This window comes from Aquila chrysaetos, chromosome 19, assembly GCF_900496995.4.
Source record: "Aquila chrysaetos chrysaetos chromosome 19, bAquChr1.4, whole genome shotgun sequence".
Lineage (NCBI taxonomy): Eukaryota > Metazoa > Chordata > Aves > Accipitriformes > Accipitridae > Aquila > Aquila chrysaetos.
The window spans coordinates 27,320,204-27,342,879 of NC_044022.1; the positions used below are offsets into that span (position 1 = coordinate 27,320,204).

General features: G+C 45.0%; 1 protein-coding gene across 14 annotated transcripts in view; it reads left to right on the top strand.

Annotated features, from left to right (window-relative positions):
- STIM1 (stromal interaction molecule 1) overlaps positions 1-22,676 on the top strand; it is a 104,229-nt gene that overhangs the window by 31,912 nt on the left and 49,641 nt on the right. For 11 of the 14 annotated variants that reach the window (XM_030042720.1, XM_030042721.2, XM_041118435.1 and 8 more), the window contains 2 exons: positions 9,091-9,224; positions 20,457-20,571. In XM_030042720.1, the coding sequence (XP_029898580.1) occupies positions 9,091-9,224; positions 20,457-20,571 (249 nt within the window). The remainder of the gene's footprint in view (positions 1-9,090; positions 9,225-20,456; positions 20,572-22,676) is intronic. The other 3 variants (XM_030042722.2, XM_041118436.1, XM_030042726.2) reach the window with 1 other exon arrangement.

Genomic DNA, 22,676 nt, shown 5'->3' on the forward strand with positions numbered 1-22,676 from the left:
TGCTGCAGTAGCGGTTTGCACCGCTGCTTTTAAAGTGAAGTGGAAAACGAGATGACTTCAGTGAATTTCCATTTAACTGTCTGCTACAGTCCCCACTGTTTCAGAGGTGATGATAGTTTAACACAGCAGCAAGAGGACATGAATAATTTAGTGTGTTGAGCAAGACGCTTGCTTGAATTCTCTCCTTTGTCTGCTCCTGATGAAACTCTTTTCAGCTGGAATCTTCTACCTACAAAAACCTCTATGAAAATAATCAGTTGGAGTTCCTAGGCTCTAAGGGGGGGAAGGTGGATGAGGTCCGTGTTGGCAATGCTAGTGAGTTGTGTGCGACTCCTTGATGTGACGAGAGTCGCACGTTGCTGCCTTCCGGAGCAAGACTGTGTGCCCTGCCTCTGCACCTCCCAGGGAAGGAATTTTACTACCAAAGGAACTAGTTCAAACAGAATAGGGAAACAGGCATATGTTAAAATCCCAATTCTGTTTGACAAATTCACCTTAAAAAAAAAAAAAAAAAGGTTTTATGGTTTTACGTGTGAATTTTCACATGCATTTGTGGATGAATATTACACGTTAAACATGGAGTAGTGGCTGACAGTTCTCTGTATAGTAAATAATATCCAGCTGTGCAATGTAAACTTCGAGTATAAAAATACTTTGAGGACTTTTATGACAGTGGAAAAGGTTGTATACTCTCATAACTTTGTCAGGCTCTATTGTTTGGTAATTAGAGCTGGAAACTTATGATTGCTCTTTTTTGCCTTGCTCACCGTGCTGCTGCTCTGTAGCCTTGCAAGATATTTAGGTTCCCTTTCATTTTCCTTACCCCTCCAGGGGGAATGGTAATTTCTGTGGATATTCCTTACAAAACCGTTTCATGCCTTTGTTAAAATTTATGAAGTTATCCTTGGCATTTTTTTTTTTAATTGAAAACCAGAGTTTTAGGCGAGGAACCCTGAGCAAGGAAGTTAAACTGAGTCCTTGTTTACATTAGTAAAATATGTAAACAATTCTTTTACCCCAAATATAAAACTTTTTTTTTTTGGCTGCTATTCCAATGTTTATAAAAGCAAGTTATGTAAATGACAATTCTTACAATTAAACTGCTATCTAATCCTATCCTGATGGCTGTCCTTGCTATAAAGCTCAGTGCTACTGGGGGCAATCGGCTGCGATGGCATTAACACAGCGTTTCAGCATTATTAAAGATAATGGGACCTTGTAGAAGAAAATTGAGAGAACCTGAAATTAAACAAACAGAATTCTCATTAGAGAGAATCTCCAGGGAGAAAGGAAAGATCTGGAATAAAATACTTTGGTGTTACAGAGTCACTGGGGCTGGCAGGGACCTCTGGAGATCCTCTCCAGCCCTGCTCAAGCAGAGTCTTCCAGAGCTGGTTGTCCAGGGCTGTGTCTCCGTGGATGGAGACTCCACAACCTCTCTGGGCAACCTGTGCTGGTCTTGACCACCCTTAGAGTGAAAATGTCTTTTCTGATGTTTAAGCCAGATTCCCTGTATTCCAGTTTGTGAGGCAATTGCAGCAGAAGGGGTAGGACTGGAAAGCATCATTTCTCATAAGATGTGTCTTTCTAATCTGTTCATAAACCCAACCCAAACTGTTTTGCATGGTAGATGTCACTCCAGCTCTGCCTAGTCTACTCCAGCACTTAGGCCTAAGTGTCTGTTGATGCTCAGGGCCCCTGAGCAGTCTGCTTGTAGATTGCAAAATACCTTTAGTGGGGGAGAGCCAGCCCCTAGGGGTGACTTGGGTGGGAGCGCAGAACAATGGCAGGAGAAGGGATGTAAAGATGGTATGTGTTGATAGTGCCCAGGTTAGCAGGACATCATCGCAGTCTATCAGGACACCCCATAGGAGGAGAAAGGGACTTTTTTTTCCTGAAAGGAAGGACAGATGGTAGCTGTTAAGAGATGATAGTGGGGAGATAAAGAACAGGACTGGAGTCACAAAACAGCAGGATGGAGAGACAAAAGACTCCTGATGACTCAGAGAGCTGGTGTGGGAGGGTTGAGTAAAGATGATGATGTCAGCTCCTAAGGGGTCCAGGAGTCACAGCCCTAAATCCTGGTGTGGTCTGCCACTTCTCCCAAGTGATGAGGACCAGACAGCAAATGTGAATTTGTAGAAACTGCTATAGCAAAAATCAGTGCTAGGCCTTCTGGAAGAGGAAGATGTTACTTAAACAAAACCAATTTCACACTCATTTCAAGGCTTTCAGTCACTGAAGGTGCCATGCGTTGTGTTGGAGTGGCTTGACATGGAGTGTCATTGTGTGTGACATGGAGAGCAAGGCATGTTGGCTGTTAAAGCCTCATTGCATTATCAACCTGTCAAGAGGAACCCAAGAGATGACCTGGCTTTTGGATAGGTCTTTTTTGTTTCCCTTTAGGAGACAAGGGTTATTATGGTATGATCTTTTTGCTTAATCTTCCATAAATCTTAGGCAAGGTTGCTAGCCCTGGTCTTTTGTTTCTTCATTTGGGGTATTTTTACAGCTGCAGCCTGTCTTCCTGTTGAGGTAACAGGGAGGGGAATGGCCCATGCCCTCTGGTGAAACCTCGTGACCGTTCTGTTATCAGTGCAGGGTCCTCTGCTGATTAAATCACTTGTTCCCTTATTCAGGCTTTTTCTGGCCTTCATGCAAACAACAAATTCCTCCCTATTTACTAGCTTGATTGCTGGTGATTGTGTTATCAACACATGCCAATTCTTGCAACCATGCTTTATTGCTCTTTCTGCTACTTTCACAGTGGTGCTTCATTCTTAGCGTTTGTGTTACAAATACCCATGGGTCCTTGTGGTTGCAAGAAATCTAGGCAAGGTCAGTTCAATACACCTGTCTTGTTGCCTGAATGCTGGCTGGACCACTTGGATAGACAAGCTTTGGGGCTCAAGAGTTATGTGGTTATGAGACTGTTAATATGAATAAAACCACTCTTGTTTTATAATAACATGACCTTTCCTTCCTATAATTTGAACTTCACCAGAGTGTTGCTACATTCATTGCTATAATAATAAGCACAGACTCAGAACAAGATGATCACGTAATATTTTGGGAGGTATCTTTTAGCCTGATTTAATTTTTCCTTCTGAAGTCAAGTCCAAAGGCGTTACAAATACAATGACCATCCTGTGTTCTTGCTCTCTGTCATTGACATCAGCATGACAAATCATTGCAGAAAAGGCCCAGCCCAAAGTTCTGAGCTAATTTTGCAATAACTATGAAGAAAACTCTTGCAGGGTGGGAGAGGAAAACTAAATCTGGGCAAATCAATGTTAGGGCATCCAGTAATATTTAAAATAATTCTGCCACATTCCTCTCCCTTGCCAATTAATTTCAACAAAAATTACACAGACAAAAAACTGCTTCACCTTGGTTGCTGTGAAGTCCTTGGACAATATTGTGGCCGTGCTATGCAGTGCCGTTAGTCACTCTTCCACCCCCTGCTGCCCCCAAAGGTGTAATGGAAGAATGGAGGCTTCCTGGCACCCCCGAGCAGGGAAACGCTGACTTCGCCTCCTGAACTGCCACCGTTTCTCACGCCCTGCCCGCCACGGTGTTGTCCCTGGCTCCTGCTTTGGTTGCTGTGTGTGGCTGTACCAGACGCTTTTCCCAGGTCCAACCCAGGCTCTGTGAACCCGGGTGTCCCTTATCTCCACCAGCTTCCTACGGCAGCTGGCGATGAGCAACGTGGGGTGAGAGGACAGCCCTGCCGTGCCAGAGAAGGGAGAGCGTTCATGGCTTGTCCAAAACCAGTGAGTGAACACCAGTTTATAGGGCTGCTGGACTCTTCTGGCCATATGGAGATCCAAGAGTTAGCGCAGAGTAAACTTCCCGAGGTTTATGAAGCAGCAGGACACCAGCCCTGCCTCTTCAGGAGCACACAAGTAGTCTCTGTCATTGTTCAAGTCATCTTGCCATATCTATTAGGAGGAGCAGCATGTTCCAGTGCTTATTTTCTCTTCTTCAGCTAGTGAGTGCAGAAAACCAAAACTTTAGACGCAGCCTACTGACTAGTGCCCCAAGCGCAGTATTTGTCATGCTGGACCTAAAGGGAAAGGTCTTGTTTAGACTCTGGTTCAGTCGTGGGAGCTGGCGTGGGGACGCAGCTCTGTGTCCAACAACTGGGGCACAGCGATGTGCTAGTGGAGGGAGGAATCACTCCTTTTATGACATTTTTTGAATTTTCTGTTTCTAACTAACATTTTATGTGTAGTGGTCTCATAGGTAAACTTGAGAGAATCTGATTTACTCAATTCTGGATAATTTTTTTTTTTTTTTTTTAAACTGAAGTCGGCAAAGGTTGAATGGACAGCAATAGGCATGTGAGGTAATTTGGACTGGAGAGAGAGAAAATGGCTGTTAATGTAAAGTAATTTGGTAGAGATGGTTGAATCTTTGCATTTGGAAATAAAGCAGCACGTAGCCTTTTAGAGTACCCTTCTGCAGGGAGGCATGGTGGGTCTGCTTTTTCCAAAGCTAAACTGTTTTGCATTTTCTCCTGGTTTTTTTTTTCCCCACAACTAAACAAGGAGGAGACTGTGCCTAGTAGTAGTAGTAGTAGTAATAATAATACTAATAATGATCTTTCTAGATAATGCAACTAAGCCTATAAATTCAGCCCAAATTATGCCAGTTCCAGGCCTGGCAATACTTGTAACTCGCAGAAGTGCTTGGATACAAAACATGTTGTTGTTGATCACAATGTCCTAAAAAGAAGTCACCAAAGAAGACCCGACCCCAAGCACTGCATGGCTGGATACAGGGGTGGGTGGAAGAGCAGGGTGCTGGGGGTGGGTGGGTTATAACCCAAGGGTGTGGAGCACGGCTTGGGGCTCTATTCTGGCTGTGGCACGTACGCCTTATGTCAACCCGGTGGGTGAAGTGTGGGTGAGTCTTGTTCGTTACTGTGGACTTTTGCTCAGCCAGGTTTACACAAGGGGGAGTTTCTTCTGGTGAGATGTACATTAAAGCATCGACAGCCATTGATAATGTTGGGATGAAGCCAGCCAAGAGCTGCTGTGGTGGTGTTACTTACGTGATCCATATTCCCTGATGCGCATGTGTGTATACCTGTAGCCTGATTTCTCGTTGGTGCTATTTTGCAGCAGCAGATTGTACAGCATGTCTTCTCCCCACATTAAGTCATGCAATCAATCTGTTTGCCTCTGCGTGTCCCTGAAGGATAATCGGGTTTTCATGTCAGAGTGCCCATTTTTAAAAACCTGCTTTTGTAACAAAAACGGGTGCCTCCCCTTGATACATACAGTTTGCCTATGGGTTACCAAAGACCACCTTAGAGAAGTGGTGTGTCTGAAGGGCCTTGGTGTCTGACGCTCTGCGTGTATTAGTGGCAGGGCTTGCTGTGCCGCTCTAGAGCAGGGCTGAACCTGTACATACTGGGGACGTGCACTGGCGTCGGTGTGGGCTGCCGCAGCTCTGCCTGCAGTGGTACTGAGTCATGGGGCCAGAGCTGAAGAACCCATTGGGGCAGTTTGCTCACCAGGTTTGAAAAAGAGAGACTTTTAGGTACGAACAAAACCTGCTGTGATCCACTCTGTGCGTGACCAGGGCGCATGTTCTGAAGACGTACCAGAAACTCGGAGGGTTGCAGCAGTATAGTTGCCTGCTCTGCCTATGTCAGAGGTTTTAAGGGCTTATCTACCAATTTTTACCTCGGTGTTGGAGATTAGAAGTATGTTCTTAAAAAGCTCTAAAGGGTAGACCAGACATGGAGTTTTAGGGCAATTCTAGTTTTTAAGATTTTTTGGTTTGTAGTTTCAAGGGCTTTTGCTCTTTCCTGGAGTGGTGATGAGGGCTCTAGACTCCCAGCCTTGAGGGGTGGTAGAGCACAGGTTGGGGGGGGGTGTGACAATGATAGTTATCCATACTTAATCATTGTTATTAGCAAAGTGTAAATGGATTTGGATATTTAATGATGGCAAATTTTAGCATGCATGCATAGGGTGCAGTTGTTTACCTAAGGTACAGATACATTTTCTTGAGATCATTCATCAAGCACCTCGAGGATATCACTTTTCTGTGGAGCACTGAAGGGTGATTGGCTGTTAGGATCTCCTGGAGCCTGGTAATCTGAGCAGAGTGCCTTACGTAAAAAACAACCAACCAACCCCACACAAACCCCTTTCAATTCACAGTGTATGATATTATGCGTTGGCATATGAAATTAGGTCAGTATTTGAAACATGCTAATGCAAAATCTATAGCTAAGATCTTGAATATATTTGTCTATATGTGTATTTAGAAAGACACCAGAAATAATGGTTACAAGCATAGTATAAGAGCTTGGTCTGATTTGAATAATGGTCTGACATCCGTCGAAGTGGGTTTTTTGAGTGACTTTGTTTCAAGCAGAATATGACTTTGAAGAACATAATTTATTCTGCTGCAGATAAGTAAAGTTAAAATTAAATTCCTGATTCTTGGCTTATGTTCCTCAAAATTAAACCCACAGCATTTTATTCAGTCTCCTGATTAGGGATACATACATAATGAGGCTGGTTGCAAGCCACATATTTAGAGTGGGAACATAAGATGAGGAAAATCAACAGTTAAAGGTAGGAAAACAGCGTTACATTTACATGGCATTCTAGTTTGTTGTTTGTTTTTTTGTTTGTTTGTTTGTGGGTTGTTTTTTTTTGTTTTGTTTGTTTGTTTGTTTTTACTGAGTTCTTACAGATATTTAAGAATAAGTAGGCTTATGGCTGAAGCTGCACTGAGTTCAGAAACTTTGGTAGCTGATGTCACGTGCATTTGCACATGAGCAAAACCTGCGCCTGGAACAGCTGTATGCAGCGTGGCTGCGTGTGTGTGTAATTCGTTGAGCTGAGGTTTGTGGTGGTGTTTTGGGTTTTTTTACCCATTCCAGAAGGGCTGAGGGATGATTTTCCACGGTGAAGTCTGGAAATGCACTTGACAACATCAGCCGGTGTCAGTCTGGTTCCCTCCATGTGGGAGGCTGTGTGCTTACGTCTGGACATCGGTGCTATTACAGAATCCCAGACTGGCTGAGGTGGGAAGGGACCTCTGGGGTCCATCTGGTCCAACTCCCAGCTCACCCAGAGCCACAGGACCATGTCCAGATGGACAAGTCTCCAAGGATGGAGACTCCACCACCTCCCTGGGCAACCTCTGCTGGGGCTGGGGCATCCTCACAGTGGAAAGTGTTTCGTGATGTTCAGAGGGACCGTCCTGCATTCCAGTGTGTGCCCATGGCCTCTGGTCCTGGCACTGGGCAGCACTGGGAAGAGGCCAGCTCCATCATCTTGGCACCCTCCCTGCAGGTATTGATGTACATGGAGGAGATCCCCCTGCGCCGTCTCTTCTCCAGGCTGAACAGCCCCAGCTCTCGGGCTTTTCCTCATAGCAGAGACACTCCAGCCCCTGAATCATTTCAGCGGCCCTTCACTGGACTTTCTCCAGTATGTCTATTGGACCCAGCACTCCAGGTGTGGCCTCCCCAGTGCTGAGCAGAGGAGAAGGATCTCCTCCCGATGCAGCCCAGGACACCCTTGGCCACTTCTGCTTGTGGTCAGCTTGGTGCCCACCAGGACCTTCTCTGCCAAGCTGCTTCCCAGCCGGCTGGCCCCAGCCTGTGCTCTTGCCTGGGCTTGTTCCTCCCAAGGGGCAGGACCAAAGCAGGGTTATTGGCAGGCAGGTCTGGTAGTGGGAGCCCTCAATTTCACAAGCAAATTAACTGAGTGGATTTTTAAATGTGGTAGGTAACATATATTTTTGTCAGAACCTCTGTTTAAGAGGCTTTTGGACTTTCTCTAGGATTTTTTTTTTCCATCAGGATCACGTAGTATGTGCTGAAATAATGAAAATAATTTTTCAAACTTGTGTGGATGTAATGTTCAAAAGTCTTCTGTATTGATAGTGAATCCAAGTACTTGCTAGTTGTGTGGAGATGTGACAGAGAGGTGGATAGTCCCAGTGATCATCTTTGGATAGCAAGGTGAGCGCATGCCCAGTTATTCGCAGCAGATACAGTGTGTGTAGCAGCAGCAGGAGAAAATCCATCTACTTTAATTATAAATAAGCTTGTCTTGTCTTGAGAGGATCATCTTAGAGTTTGGTTTGAGCTCATATGTAATTTAGACTTTCCTTTTTAAATTCCTAGGATTTCAGTCTGAACTCTCTTTGATTTTTCGAACATGAAACCTTTCTAATGGGAACTGGGCCAGGAGCTATTAAACTGGTTTCACAGCGATCTCAGAGCAGTCACCCCTGGATAATTCTTAATCATTATCTGCTTACAGTGAATCTGATACAGGCTCTGTGAAACAAAAGCGTTTTTCTTAATGCGCGTCATACAAAGAGCTCACCTTTGGGAGATGTTTTCAGTGCCTGGCATCTATGCTTTTGTCTCGGTGCTGCAGCGTTGGTCTGCGGCTGTCGTGGTGAGTCACGCATCGCCATGCGGCAGTGCCATAGAAGGGATGGATCAGCCACAGTTGGTGCTTACATGGACTCAGGCATGCAGCAAAATTTAGAGTGTTAGTCTTGAAATGTAGAAAAAGATGTGAAAGCAAGCCAGAAAAGTCCATTTCATAATCAGGAAGAAGGCTAACTTTTTTTAATTGACGTGTTATATAAACGTACAACTCTTACTCTCAAAATGTCCTACTAGATGCTGTGCCAACACTAACAATCTCCAAGTGAGAAATGAAGCTCATGAAATAGGAGGTAAAATATAGCTGCAGTCCTCCCTTTCCTCTGCCAGCGGGGCATCGGTGGACGCCGTGCACGCAGGAGAAAGCCCCAGCTGTGGGACCTGCCCTTGGAGCACGGGGAGGCCCGGGGCGGTGGAAAGGCTGAAGAAGCTGACCTGGAGAAGAGCAGCCTCGCTGAGGCCGTGACCTGCCCTTTGCTGTCAGGGATTTCGTAGGATTCTGGCTGTCGCAAATACCCCTGCTGTGAATGACAGCACCGGGATGCTTTCTCAAGTGCTCAGCAAGTGCTTTTCAAACACAAGAAGCTTAGTGAGAAAACACAATGGTGGTATTTTTGGTACAGGCTCTCTAACGTTGGTGTTTTCTTCTTCCTCAGCAGAATTCTGCCGCATTGACAAGCCCTTGTGCCACGACGAAGATGAGCAGCTCAGCTTCGAAGCCGTCCGCAACATCCACAAGCAGATGGACGATGATGCCAATGGCAACGTGGACGTAGAGGAGAGCGATGAGGTTAGTGCTCGGCTGCTTAGCTGTCCTTCCACGCAGCGCTCTGCTCTTGTAGAGGGCTGTTCTGTTTGGGTAATGCTAATGTGGCAGTGTGCCTGAAATTGAGGTGTGCAAGCTCTTAGGCTGTTGGCTGCCTATCTCTTCATCTGGTAGAGGAAGCAATGTGCCATCTTGAGCCAAGTTTCTGATCCAAACAGTCCACTTCAATCTTAAGTGTCTATGGCTTTTCCTCTGTTCTGGGAATTTCTACCCACTTAACCTTTTTCTACACACAAGGTATTATCAATTTATTCCAACACTGAAAGACAACAAGATTGATTTACATGATTGTTGTTATTATTTCATTCCTTTTTTAATTGCGGGGTTGGGAAACACCTCTGAATTCTCATCGAGCCTCTCTGTCACTGTTGAGCAGATACACTGGGCTGCTGTCTCCTTTACTTTACAGTGTTTACTGCATTCTTCCACCAACCCAGCTGAAAGTGTTACAGTACATGTGTGCATACTGCTGAAAAAACAAACAATATTTTTGTTGTCTTGGCCTTGGAGATTATAGCTGATAACTTTATTGCAGAGAAATAAAATTGTTGTTGTTTTCTTACATAAGCACCAACAGAAATAAGCGACTACTAGAAAAGGGAAAGCTGTTTGTTTATAATGTTGCCTCAGTTGCAGTGCAGGCTCATTTACAAGGCTCTGTTCAAGGTGAGGAATTCTGTCATATAAGGATACTGGGATCTAAATAAGAAGGTTGAAGTGTTGGAAACTAAAAGAAAGGAGACTCGTGAAGGGATCTGCTGCCAGTCACAGGATCCCAGTTCTCCCGATCCCTCGATCCACAGCAGAACTGCTGCCTGGATAGGGATGTGCTGTCTGTCCTGGTCTTGCTGCTGGGCTCAGGGGGACGATGCGTGGCTCTAAAGCTACAGGAGTGAAGGGTGGAGGTGTAGGTCTCGTGCCAAGTCCACGTCCTGGGACTGAGGCTGGGCTGTGCTGGGAGCAAGGGCTGTTGAATGGTCTGAATTCTTGGCCCTGGAAGGAGGTGAGCCAGGAGCTGCCAAGACCGCTGCTGTTGGTGAGCCGGTACCCCGCGTGCGCCTGGCCGGGAGGTGGATGGTGGGGCTGGCAGCCGCCTGTGCTGTGCTGCAGGACTCCGCTGAATGCGCCCTCCGCACCTCGGGGCTTTGCCCGATGAAGTTGTCGGTATGTGTTTTGTACGGCCTGTGGGAGAACCTGATATAATCTCTGTGGGTTTGGGAATTGACAAAATTGTGACCTGCTGCTTCTGGGCCAAAAGGCATCTCTTCTCCCCCCCCCCCCCCGCCCTGTTCTGATGCAGATGGCAAACTAAAGGCATACGACAGCCTGCACAATAACCAGTCCCTCATGAGCCCTTCTCCCAGGTGCTTTATTCCCACTTCTCAGATAAAGAAACCGCAGTCCAGGGAGATTAAATCTCCCACCCAAACTAACTCAGCACTTCAGTTTATTGGGCAAATTCAGCCATCACAAGGGCTCTTCAGTCTCCTGGGAGGTGACGGTCTCCAGGGACGTGGCAGAGCAGCCTGGAGCTGAGCACCCTGTTTATGAGGAGCTAGCAGTGTTGGCTGGCTGTTCCCAGGTTGCAGTGCTGTTGCCTCTGCCTAAAGCCCACTTCACAGAGCAATTAAAACAAATTAAAAGCTTTCAATTGCATTTCCTAAAATTTGGTGTTTTCCCTGGAGGCAGTTCTCTGCTCAGCATTGCTTTGGAGAAATGATTTACCTCTCCCACTGACTCCTGGGGTAGCCTCAGGCAAACCAATTCACTTGGTGCATCCTACTCGCCTGTTATTAAATTGAGAATAAGCCTCATGTTGTTAGGGTTGGGCATTAACTAGCAATTTTTATGTCTCTCTGAGCAAATCTTGCCCTCTGTCTCCGTGGACTAGTTAAGAGCTTATTGTACAAGCACTAAGTATTATCTGTTCAAAGCCTTTGTACCATCAGTTCATTTTACAGTATAGATATTGCCACTGTATGAATAATAAAATTTATTTTTCTAAAAGGCTTCAGAATCACTGCCTTGCTGCAATTACTAGTCTGTATTCAAACCCATTGTCGCTGGATCAGATTGATGCCCGAGCCCCTTGCATCTCTTCTCTTGGTCCCAGCAGCACTCCTCCGGTTTCTGGTGTGTGCATTATCCCTTCCTGCTCATTAGAAGCAGAGCTGCCAGGATGGCATTGCTGAACTTGGGGATCAGACCGTTGCGTGTCCCTGCTGGGAGTTTTTGCAGTGTTCCCCCTCTCCCAGGTGCTCCCAGCAGAGTCTGCCATTAGTTTTCCCCCTGCCTGTACCAGTTGCTACCTGCAATTGCTCTTTACCATTTGCTTCCAGGGGACACCAATTCCTGTGTTGCTCTTGCCTGTGCATGTTATCTCTCCTGCTCATCCAAACGGGATTTGTCGTAGTGTCAGTCCCCAGATCCCTTCCTGACATCCACTTCATTTGCTGCCCATGGGGAAGTGAAGTGCAGCACTGTGCTGTCGTGTTATGGGTTAGCACTCGCCAGTGCCTGAGCGCTGCCCTGGGGTTCCCAGAGCCACCGCTGAGCCCTTCACCGCTTCTGTCACCTTTGGTGTTATCTTCCGAGCTCTTTGGGACAGGAATTGTGTCCGAATAGTATTTTGGGGAAGTTTGCAGTTGTCACAAGCTTCCCAGCAAAAGGTGGTGGTCCTCCTTAGGAAGGAAGGAGATGATGGTATTTCTGTTGTTTAATGGAAAAGGCTTTTTTCTGTTACTTCTGCTGTTAATGGGTGGATAGGGGCAGTTTAAAGAAGTAGATAAATGTGGAATTTTTCATATAAGAAAGTCTGTTTTTTTGTAAAAGTTTGTTTTGGCTAATTGAGACAGCCTGTATTAATTGGCTTCCTTCCTATAATTCACCTGTGCGTGAAAATGCTGCTGTAAGGATATGACAAACCCATCCTTCTCCCTCCAACCCCAAGTGCAGCCCAGCGCCGGGCTCTGCCATGAGAAATGCATTCCGGCTGTCGGTGTGTGCTGCAGTGTGGGATTTTGCTGGCCGGAGGAAGAAGCCTGGAGGCTGGCAAAGGCAGCTGGCCGTTAAACTGACCTTGGCAGATGCCGAAACCCCGAGGAGCGGTGACCCTGGTGAGTGATCGGCCAGGCACAGCTGGTGACAGCCAGGATGGCCCAACGGCATGCGGGCACCCTGCGGCTGCCGCCGGCCCGGAGCAGGAGCTCGGCTCTGCCTCCCGTGGGAGTGGAGCTGCTGCCACTTGTGGGGCCTCGCCGGGAAGTGCTCATCGCAGCGAGGTGGTGCATGCGTGATGTGTAGATGAAAACAAGAACATGCCCGTGGTTGTTGTGATGGCTCTTTTCCTCCTGCTAGCCTGCTGCTTTTCACAAGTGACCTGTGACAACTGTCTTTGAGTTCAAGAGGGAAGAAAATAATCGAAATAAAGTATAAGCCACAGTTTGCAGTGTAACCTAGTCAATATTTTACATATGCATCTTTTCTGAGAATTGAAGATGATTTTTTCTTGGTTTTCCCTTTATACTCAGTGAGCATGCTGTGCATTTTATGGGCAAATATTGCTCTCCATGGAAAATATTTGTGTGCACATGTAGGTCTCGGCAGCTGGCAGTGAATTAGTGTTTATATCTGTTTACCTATTGACAAAATGAAGTATTGTAGTGACCCCAAGTTATATCTGGTGGACTTGGCAGTGTTAGGTTTATGGCTGGACTCGATGATCCTAAAAGGTCTTTTTCAATCTAAATGATTCTATGATTCTATAAATACAGTTGCAAGCTTTACCTCTGTTAAGCTTGAAACTTTTATTAAAGTTACATTAAATTAAACTTTCAATAAAGGCTTTGAAGCCACTGAAAAAGTTATTTCAAGAATTTTCCTTGGTGAGCCAGCTATTTACTGCCCGAGCGCTCAGTTTCTCTGCTTTCAAGGTTATCAGCTCTAACCCCCCATGCGTACCCTGTAATCGTGTTTTAACTCCCTGTCTTTGGTGGTGGGACAGCTGCTGGAGACATTATATGAAAGAATGCAGGAGGCTCAAATTTAAACCTTTTACGGGTTTTACGTTTAATCTTCGTACAACCTTCTTCTTTCAGTGTGCAAAGCTCCCACCTCGGGAGGGTATATAGAGGGTGGCATGGCATGCTCCAGGAAGGAGTGTGTTACGGCAAGGTGCTTGTGCCTTCCTGGGCACGGCTGGAGAGGCTGCGAGCACCTCCCTGCCTGGGGACCCAATGGGACCCCCCGGCAGCCCTGCAGTGGGGCAAGGGTGGGCTCTGGGGGAGGCTGGGGAGCCTCTTTGGGGTCACAGGGTAGTTTGGGTGGGACAGGACCTTGGGAGGCTTCCATTTGGAGGGTACTGATGTAGGGGAGGAAGCTCTTGCAGTGCCGTGCTGCAAACAGTTGCTCTGAGTAGTCTCCCTTTAGCATAGGTTTATATACTTGGGATTGATTTTATTTAAGTGGTTTGTGACAGAACAAAGTGAGCTAACTAACATCTTAACGTAGTTTCGAAGCAGAACATGTTGATGACTGGTCAGCCTTGCACAGAGATTGAGCTGAGTCGGACGAGTTGCCTGGAAAACCACAGTTCTCTGCTGTTTGCCTTTCTGTTTCATCTTATATTAATTCCTTTAATTAAAAAAAAACCAAAAACCCTCAAACCTTCCTCTGTTGAGGATAAGGCTGAGGTAATTTTGAAGCTTGGGTTTAATCACCTGTTCTCCAGAAGCATTTGCAAGCTTCAGCAGCGACTGCAGGTCCCACAGACATCGGTTGTGGAGGCGCGTGGTCTCTGTGCCTGGAGCAAGCTTTTCCCTCCCATAGCAGTATTTCCTTTGTTGGTTGAGAACTTTGTATTTGCATTTACTACTTTGGCTTTATCTCTTTGGGGGTAAGTTATGGGTAAATTTTGTTTGGGTTAGAAGATCTGACTGGGCAGAAAGGGAGAGACAGACAGATAATGGTATTTGTCAAATATTCTAATTAAGGTGAAATTTTGGCCAGCAACTTTATGCTGTCCTTAAATCATGATTGCATTTTTCCTTTCTGGAAGTGAATTTTCAATGAAGTTTAAGATGACATCAGTGACCTCGATTAAAATGAAAGAACTGTCTCTCATGGGGAAATCTTCTAATTAGCAATCTATTTCTGCTCTTTGCACTCACTCCAAAGGCAGCTCCAGCTGTTTAGGGGCAACTCTGATGTAGGTTCACACTGACAAGTCTCTCAGATGCTGTTAGCCTGGTTTCCTAAGGAAACAAGGTTTATGGTATTGCTCGATCAGTCCCTGGCTCCTCTCAACCTCTGATCCCACTGCCTGGCGTCAGGCATGTTAGGAGGAAAGAGGGCTCAAAGGCAAAAGTTTTCTGCAACTTTAATGAAAATCGGTAGCTCAGAAGAGGTGTTAAAATTGGTGAGCTCACTGAGGGAAGCAATGCACTGTGAGCTCTGCAGTTACTTGGTCGGTTCTGGCCCCATAGCACCTGCACAGCAGTGAGTCGGTGCATGCGTGCACCTCTTGCCCAGGTGGTAGTTGGTGCTCAGGAGGGATGATGAGCTGAGATCCAGGGATGTGGGAGTGATGGAATGCAAAAATTGTGTGAGTAGTTGGAGTTTCTGCAGGTTACAAAACATGAGAAAAAAAAACTCTGGAAAATCACACTTCATGGAACTGTTCATTTTTGAGCATGCTTTCAGCAACTGAGACAAGAAGTTTGTCTTCACCAAGAAACCCATGCAACTCAAACTGCTCACCCCTTTTAGAGTGGAGAAAAGGGTACTGGTCACAGGGTTTGGCAGGTGGAGAATTAAAATGTAGGTCCCTGTGTTCAACGAGGTTATATAATCCCAAAATGGTTCTGTAATTTTTTTTTCTGGAAGGGATGCATACCTCTGCTTCAGAGCATGCAGGTCTCTGCCAGTGCCTCCAGCGCTTGCTGGAAACCTGGGGCCAGAGCAGCCATGAGCAGAGGGCACTAAGAAAAAGTATTTTCATCCTAAAACAAAGGTAATTTTCTGCTACAGGCTGTTGTGCAGGTAAGAACTGTGGTTGGCTTCAGCAGGAATTGGATGTATTCCCTCCCCAAAGTATTGCAGTTCCCCGGCATGTCTGTGTAGGGACCCATTCCTCACCGCCCTGCTGCCCTTGCAGAGGTGCTCCCCCACAGGTGGGCATTTCAGAAGGCTGTGCAGTACCTGGTTTTTACATGCCTCAGATTCTGCTCCTCCTCATTATATACAGAAACCTGTTAAATCATAAAAGAAATCTTGACATCAAGCAGCGTTCATAGGCTGAGTCTTCCTGCAGCGATCTCAGCTCATGTTGGTTGTTGCTTGTAGTGGTAGTCGTGTTCCTGCTTCTTTTGGATGGTGTGATCATGGTTTGTCTTTCTCTGAACTTGGTGGTGAGACTCTTGGTTGACCACAAGAGTTCTTCTGTCGGATTCGCAGACTGGCTGAGGCTGGAGCTGGTTCGGGTGGGACTTCTGGAGATGATCTGGTCCAAGCCCTGTCTACGCAGGGTCACCCAGAGCCGGCTGCCCAGGACTCGTGAGTTTTGGGTATCTCCAGGGATGGGATCAGCAGGGTCTTCAACACTTTGAAGTGCTGCTTTTTAATGGTTTGCAAGTAGGTCAATATTATTGTGCAGTGATTCTTGTGCCTGGTGTTTTTGAACATCTGGGAGCCCCGTGGCTGCTTTATATATATGCATATTAGCATACACATAGTGTGCATGCTCAGTACAGTTACATGTGTATATGAAATCTATGGGGAGCCCCTCCAATGGGGAAAGACTGAGAGCTGTGCACCTTGAAAATTGTGTGTGTGCAGTAGATGCGCAAATGCAGGCTCTCAAAAGTGCCCTGAGTGCTGCTGGCGTTGGGGATGCGGGCGTGTTACAGTCTGTGCAACAGGAATTCCCATCAATTTGTGCTGGTTGGCAGCGCATGGAGATTGGAGAAAGTGTGTTTAGCAGTAGTACGTGTCTGATGGTAGCAGATATGGAGCTAGCAGGTCAGCAGTCAGCTGAAAACATCTCTATTTTCTAGCTTGAGTCAGAGGAGCAGCACTGAGACACCTGCATGGCACCAGCAGCCCAGCAGTAGCCTTCACCTCTGAAGACCGTGCTAAGCAGAGTTTGGCTTACTTGCTGTATTTGCACTATTCTTCTTTTTTGTCTTTTCCCCAGACGATACTAAGGGAAAATCTGCTTTTAAGGTTACCCTGGGCTTTGGGGCATGCATCCCAGCTCCTCCAGCCTCTCAGGCTGCACCGTGCATGAACAGCTCATCAGAGGAGGTGACAGCCCCATCCCACATCCTCCTCCCCGCTTGTTTTAGAGATGTTCTCACCGCAGCCAGCACCGTCCCCTCCGGAGAGTCCTTGAGGGTTCGTTCTGGTGATCGTGTGCCGAAGGAAAGCTGCAAGAGATCACTTTTCCTTTCTGTGCTCCCCGAGCTAAATATACAGAGCAGCAGCTGATCCCTCCGGTCCCGGTGGGAGTTGGCAGCCGTGCGGTGCACAGCACCGGGTGACATTGCCGCGTTCCCTCTCGGTCACGAGTTAACGAGGCGGGAGGCCCATGACTTCGCCTCTCGCTGCTGCCTTCGGCAGGGCGCAGCGGGCGGGAGACCCAAACGGCAGCGGGCTGCTCTGCTGAAACTGCCCAAATTTTCCCATTTTCCATGTTAGTCTGTAAGGCGGGAAGAGCAGCCGAAGCCTTCATGGTCTAGAAAGCAGGAGAGCAGAGAGGCACCAGGCTCAAGCTGCGGGTACCTGTTGGTGGCCTCAGTAGCATCCGCGATGGATTTGTAAAGAGCCTAGGAAGTTAAAACTTTCACAGATATTTTTCATGCCGTCTGATGTCTCCTTATCTAGAGATTACTTTTTGTTATTGCTGTTGTTCTGTTACCCACTTAAAAGAGCTGTAATAAAGAAGGCTGCATGGTAACCATGCACTGGATGATGCATGCAGGGATGTAAATGTGAAATTATCTTTTACTTTTGTTACATGTTAGGTACTGGAACATGAGTGATCCTCTTTCTTCTGTTTGATTTCCACTTACTTTGCTTACCTCACATCTCATGAATCCCTCCTGCATACAGGGTAGTCTCAAATCTTGTTAGTCTTTCTTGCACTCTCCCTTAAATTTTTTTTTTTTTAATACAGTTTTCTTCACTCTTCTTTGGTGTTTTCTGTTTCTGCCCTGTCTTCTCCTGAGATGGGAGGGAGGTGGGAACACACCAGAGCACAATGACAGATGTGTTCCCTGAGTGAATTATGATATATCTGCAAACCATACTGACAATATATATGTTTTTCGTTAGTGGCTCAGCCTACAGTGAAGATGCCTCGCCTACTGTAGATGGCATTTGTTTCAGCTTTGATTTGAAGGTGCAGGTCAAATATAATAATAATTTCTTGAATTCTTACTCCATTGACATAAAGTTGGTTTCATTGTGCCACTTAGTTGAATTTTTTGGTGATACTATAATTCAAAGGAAAAGTCTGGAATCCCAAAAGCCTAGGTTATATTAATTTATTATACTCTGTCTATCTGTATTAAAATTAATTTAACATATATACTTACTGAATATTTCCTGGCTTGTCTTACCAGGAAGAGAAATCTACAGATGTACTGCAGAGAATGTCCATACTTAGTTTGATCTGTCAGTTTTGTGCAGCAACTAAAAATACTTAACTAATAATTTTATTATAGATATATTAAAAATATATATGTATATTATTATAGATGCACTAATTTTATATTACATATGCACTAATTTTATATATAAATATATATAAAATAAAAGCACATATTCTTTTATATATATTTTCTAATATATAACTATATATATATAGTTACATATATTGTTATTCTCAGTCCCCTAAAGTGCATTTGCTCAGACATCTACTGGATTGCCAGAAGAGCATAGCATGTTGATTCTAGATGTTACAGAAGACGAACTTCCACTACTGAGCGTGGTGTGTGAATTATATAAAGTAATCCCTGATAGAATTCGCATTGACACAGAAACTCCTACAAAATAACAGAGGCTGTTATTTGGCAGTGTTGAGTGATTTTGATGACCTACATTTTGATGCAATCAAAAGGTCTTATAGAACCAAAAAAAGTGCCTTTCTGCTGGCAAGCCTCCCCTGCTTCCTGGATAGTCTGAAAGTTGAGGATTTGCTGAAACCCAGAAAACCTGATTTTAAGCTTTGCCTCGTCTCTGAGCATGGAGTAGCTTGTGTTGTTTATCTGATCATGCAGTGTCGGCTTTGTAATGGAAAAAGTTAAATGATAACACCTACCTGAAAGCATATGTTTGCAATAATGGAACAAAGTTACAAAAAGCTAAAATAATGATAATGATGATGATGATGATAATGATGATGATGATAATAATGATAATAATGATAATAATGATAATAATAATAATAATAATAATAATAATAATAATAATAATAATAATAAAGTGTTACTGTGATTATACATAACAGTTTATATCCTCCCTTATTTTCTGAGAATCTGAAGTAGGTTTTGTATTTCATCTTTAATTATTACCGGGTGACTCCAGGACTCCAGGTTAAGATTCCTGTGCTGAAGGCAGTTGCTGTTCTGTCTGCACCAGCCTGGCTCTCCTCCCTCACTGAAGACCCCTCTGTAAATACCAAGACTTTGCTGCTTTGCATCGGCTGTCTTGCTTGATTCCTCCTTAGAAAAACCTTTTTTCTGCGTTTCCTGTGGGTGCTCGCTTGTGGCCCATCTCGACCCAGAGCACTGGAATAGCAAGGACCCTGTCATTTGGCTTTTCTTCTCTGTCTTTCCAGCATTATTGGGTTAATGCTTCTGTTGCACATCTTATTTACCCTACCCTGCCTGCAGGCATCATCTGTCACAGTCTTGTGGTAAACTTTTGAGCATTTACTGTTTCCCATAAGAGGAGCTATATCCTCTTATTTCGAGGTTTACAGCCTGTGTTATTCCACAGCTATCAGATGATATCCGAGATGGGGAGATTCCTAATGGAGTGCTCAATTTCAGAAATACTGCCTCGTTCCTTCGATAGATGCTCTTGGGGTTATGGGCTCTCTCCAAGGGGAGGGCACAGGCACTGTAAGAAGGTTTTGATTTCTGTGCCAAGAGAGGGAGTAGGAGGAGAGAAGGATTATTGCTGCCATAGGTATGTTTGTGCCTTGTGGAAACGCTGTGACCTCTTCTTACGCTGATGTGTCAGTAAAGGACTCGGAAAGCAGTTGGTTGGAAAAGAAGAAGCTGAATGGTTTGGTGTCTGGAAAGATTGCTTTTCTTAATGAGGAGAGGCTGAAGCTCCTAAGCTGACTTGCTTATTGTCAGCATAGCCCCAGGCAGAAATCTGCTGGCAGAGGGCTACTTAGCAAAAAGGCAGCAGAATAAAATCCTGAAACTGGAAGTAGAGAAAAATGCATTCAGCTAGAAGTAAAATGCAGGTCTGTAATAGATGGTGTTATGTATTAGAGCAGCTCAACCGCTCTCCTGAGACACCCCCCACCACAGCACTGCATCCAACTCAGGGGTCCCCAGCACAAGACAGACATGGACCTGTTGGAGCAGGTCCGCAGGAGGCCACAAAAATGATCCGAGGGACGGAACGCCTCTGCTGTGAAGACAGGCTGAGAGCGTTGGGGTTGTTCAGCCTGGAGAAGAGAAGGCTCTGGGGAAACCTTATTCAATATATAAAGGGGGCGTACGAGAAAGCTTAAAGATTGGACATAAGGAAGGAATTTCTTATGACGAGGGAGCTGAGGCACTGGAAATGGTTGCCCAGAAAAGTTGTGGTTGCCCCATCATTGGCAGTGTTCAAGGCCAGGTTGGATGGGACTTCGAGCCAACTGATCTAGTGGAAGATGTCCCTGCCTGTGGCAGGGGGGTTGGACTAGGTGATCTTTGAAGGTGCCTTCCAAACCAAACCATTCTGTGATTCCATGAACTAGGGAGATGATGTAGTTTTGATCAGAGATTAAAAGACCAGAGGTGCTGCATCTCAGACTTACGAGGTCTTTGCCATAGAAATTATTATGTGACAACTTGTGGATGTAGCAATAAGGAAAACAGGTGAAAGATTTTTTTTTTTTTTTCTTTTTTTAATGCTCCTCATCTCTCTAAAAGATGAATCAAAGAATAATCCTGCTGTTTATTCTTCTCCTAGTTCTTGAGGGAGGACTTGAATTATCATGACCCAACAGTCAAGCACAGCACCTTCCATGGAGAAGACAAGCTCATTAGCGTGGAAGATCTCTGGAAGGCCTGGAAGACTTCTGAAGGTAAAAAAGACAAACAAGCAAATTGAAGCAGCCCACTCCACCCCTCTTGCCATAAAAGCAATAAACACTTTGGATTTCATATAACCTTGGCAGCAGTGTGTGTACCTCCCAGGAAAAATATGCTGCTCCTTCTTTTGCTGCTTTGTACAAGTACTCTTCCAGCTTCCTTTGTTGGGGGGGGCAAGGGGTGCCTTTCAGGATTTTGTTGGTCTTGGTACTTCCCAACTGTTAATGCTGGCATCTGAGTATGGCCATAAAAGTATAAAGTGTTGTTTCGTTTCTCTGCCACTATAAATGTGTATTAAAATAGAGCCAAATACTGTCCTATTCCAGGTTCTCCTTCAAATACCCAGTTTGAAATGGTATTTTTATGGGGTAATAGCATCCTAAATATTCAGTAGAGCTGCATGGGAGTTTTCCTACAGGTCGTGTTTTCTTTAGAAGAATTTTGCTGAAGCTGAAAAGCTCCTTAATCTAGTGAAAAGAAGGTAGAATAAAGTCCTAAAACTGGAAGTGTACATAAATACGTTTGATGTAGAAATAAGCTGCAAGCTGTTATGAAATGGTATTATTCGTCACAGCAAGTTAACCCAGGGAGGTGGTGGAAGTTCAGTCACTGGTGGGAAACTTCCTGAAACTTCTGAATCTTGGAAGAAACTTTAAAGTTGGGTAGTTCTTTCCTGGCTGCTGCATGCGGGCTGCCCCGTGCCCTGGGCTTGTACAGCGCCAGCTGTTTCCAGACATTGGGAGAGGGTCTGAAGTGGTCAGGAAAAGGCACGATTTCACTTCGACTTTTTCACTGACCAGAATTTTGGAATTTCTTTTTTGAGAGACCTTAAAACTGATTTTGCTTTCTTTCTAGTTAGGATAACTTTTTATTCTCAAATTTTGGGCTTCATTACAGAATGGTGTTTTATCTTAGGACCACTAGTACTAATAAGAAAAATCTTCAGTGCCTTGAAAATGAAAGTGTGAGGGATGCTTTAGAAGTAGGAAGATTGCACTTTCACAAAACATAGGTGTAGTGTTGACTGTATGATGCATTTTGATTTACTTATTGCATTGCGAGTGGTGTGTTGATGCAGATCACATTGGTATATTGAGTCTTTTTGTGATCCGTGGCATGGACCATTTCTGCTGATGGCTGTCCTTTACTCCTGCTCTTGTGCTTTTCCTTTTCTCTCAGTACACTAGTCGTCATGTTGCTCTCAAGACCTGGAACATCTTTTTTTTCCAATACTTTTAATTTGTGCTCTTCACTTATAGTCTTTTCCCTTCCCTCTGTCCTCCAAGATCAGGTAATCTTATCAGCCCCATCACTTGAAAAATTGGGTTTTAGTCTTCTGATCAGTTCATCAACTGTAAAGATTTCATTTTCTCATTTATGTCCTGTTCTATTTGTATTTGATTTTTCTGTCTTAGCCTTTAAATTACTTGGGGGTAGGATGTGCTCAGTGTTTCTAAAGTGCTGTGTAGTAATGTTATAGTCGCTCACAATCCCAGGAGGACTAAATGAATACTTAGGTACAGCGTTTGAAAAGCGGTTTGAAAACATGGTGGTTCTGTGCACGATCCTTGAGTTGTTTATCCAGGACCAGACTGTCCGTCCCATGGAGATGGGCAGCCACATGTTGATAATTCTTGTCCAAACCACTTACAAGTAGGGATGATGCTAATGAGTCGCTTTGTCTCCTGTGTTCAAGGAAAGTCTCGTCTAAGAAATATTTATTCTATTGTATGGCTGTTTACAGATGACTTTGCCTGAAGTATATTTTAGTGTCAGCAGGGAAAGGGTAGAAATCATTAAGGGATGGAGGAGAACATCCCATGATACTCCCTAGGTCCCTTAATTGCTGAGCTGCTTTTGCTCTCTCCCTGCTTCTGACACGCATGGGACCTGCCATGTCTCTGGGTAGAGCTGCTGGGGCATAACAGTTTTCCTTGTGTTGGATTTAGTTACCACTCTTGTTTTCCCTTCTCATCATTCTGTATATCTAGCTGATAAAATAAATTATTGGTTTCTAAAGGATGGTCTCATATGGAGCCTAATCTTGTCATTTGAACTCGAGTCGTAGCATCAGGTTTGCACAAAAGGTCTGCTCCTT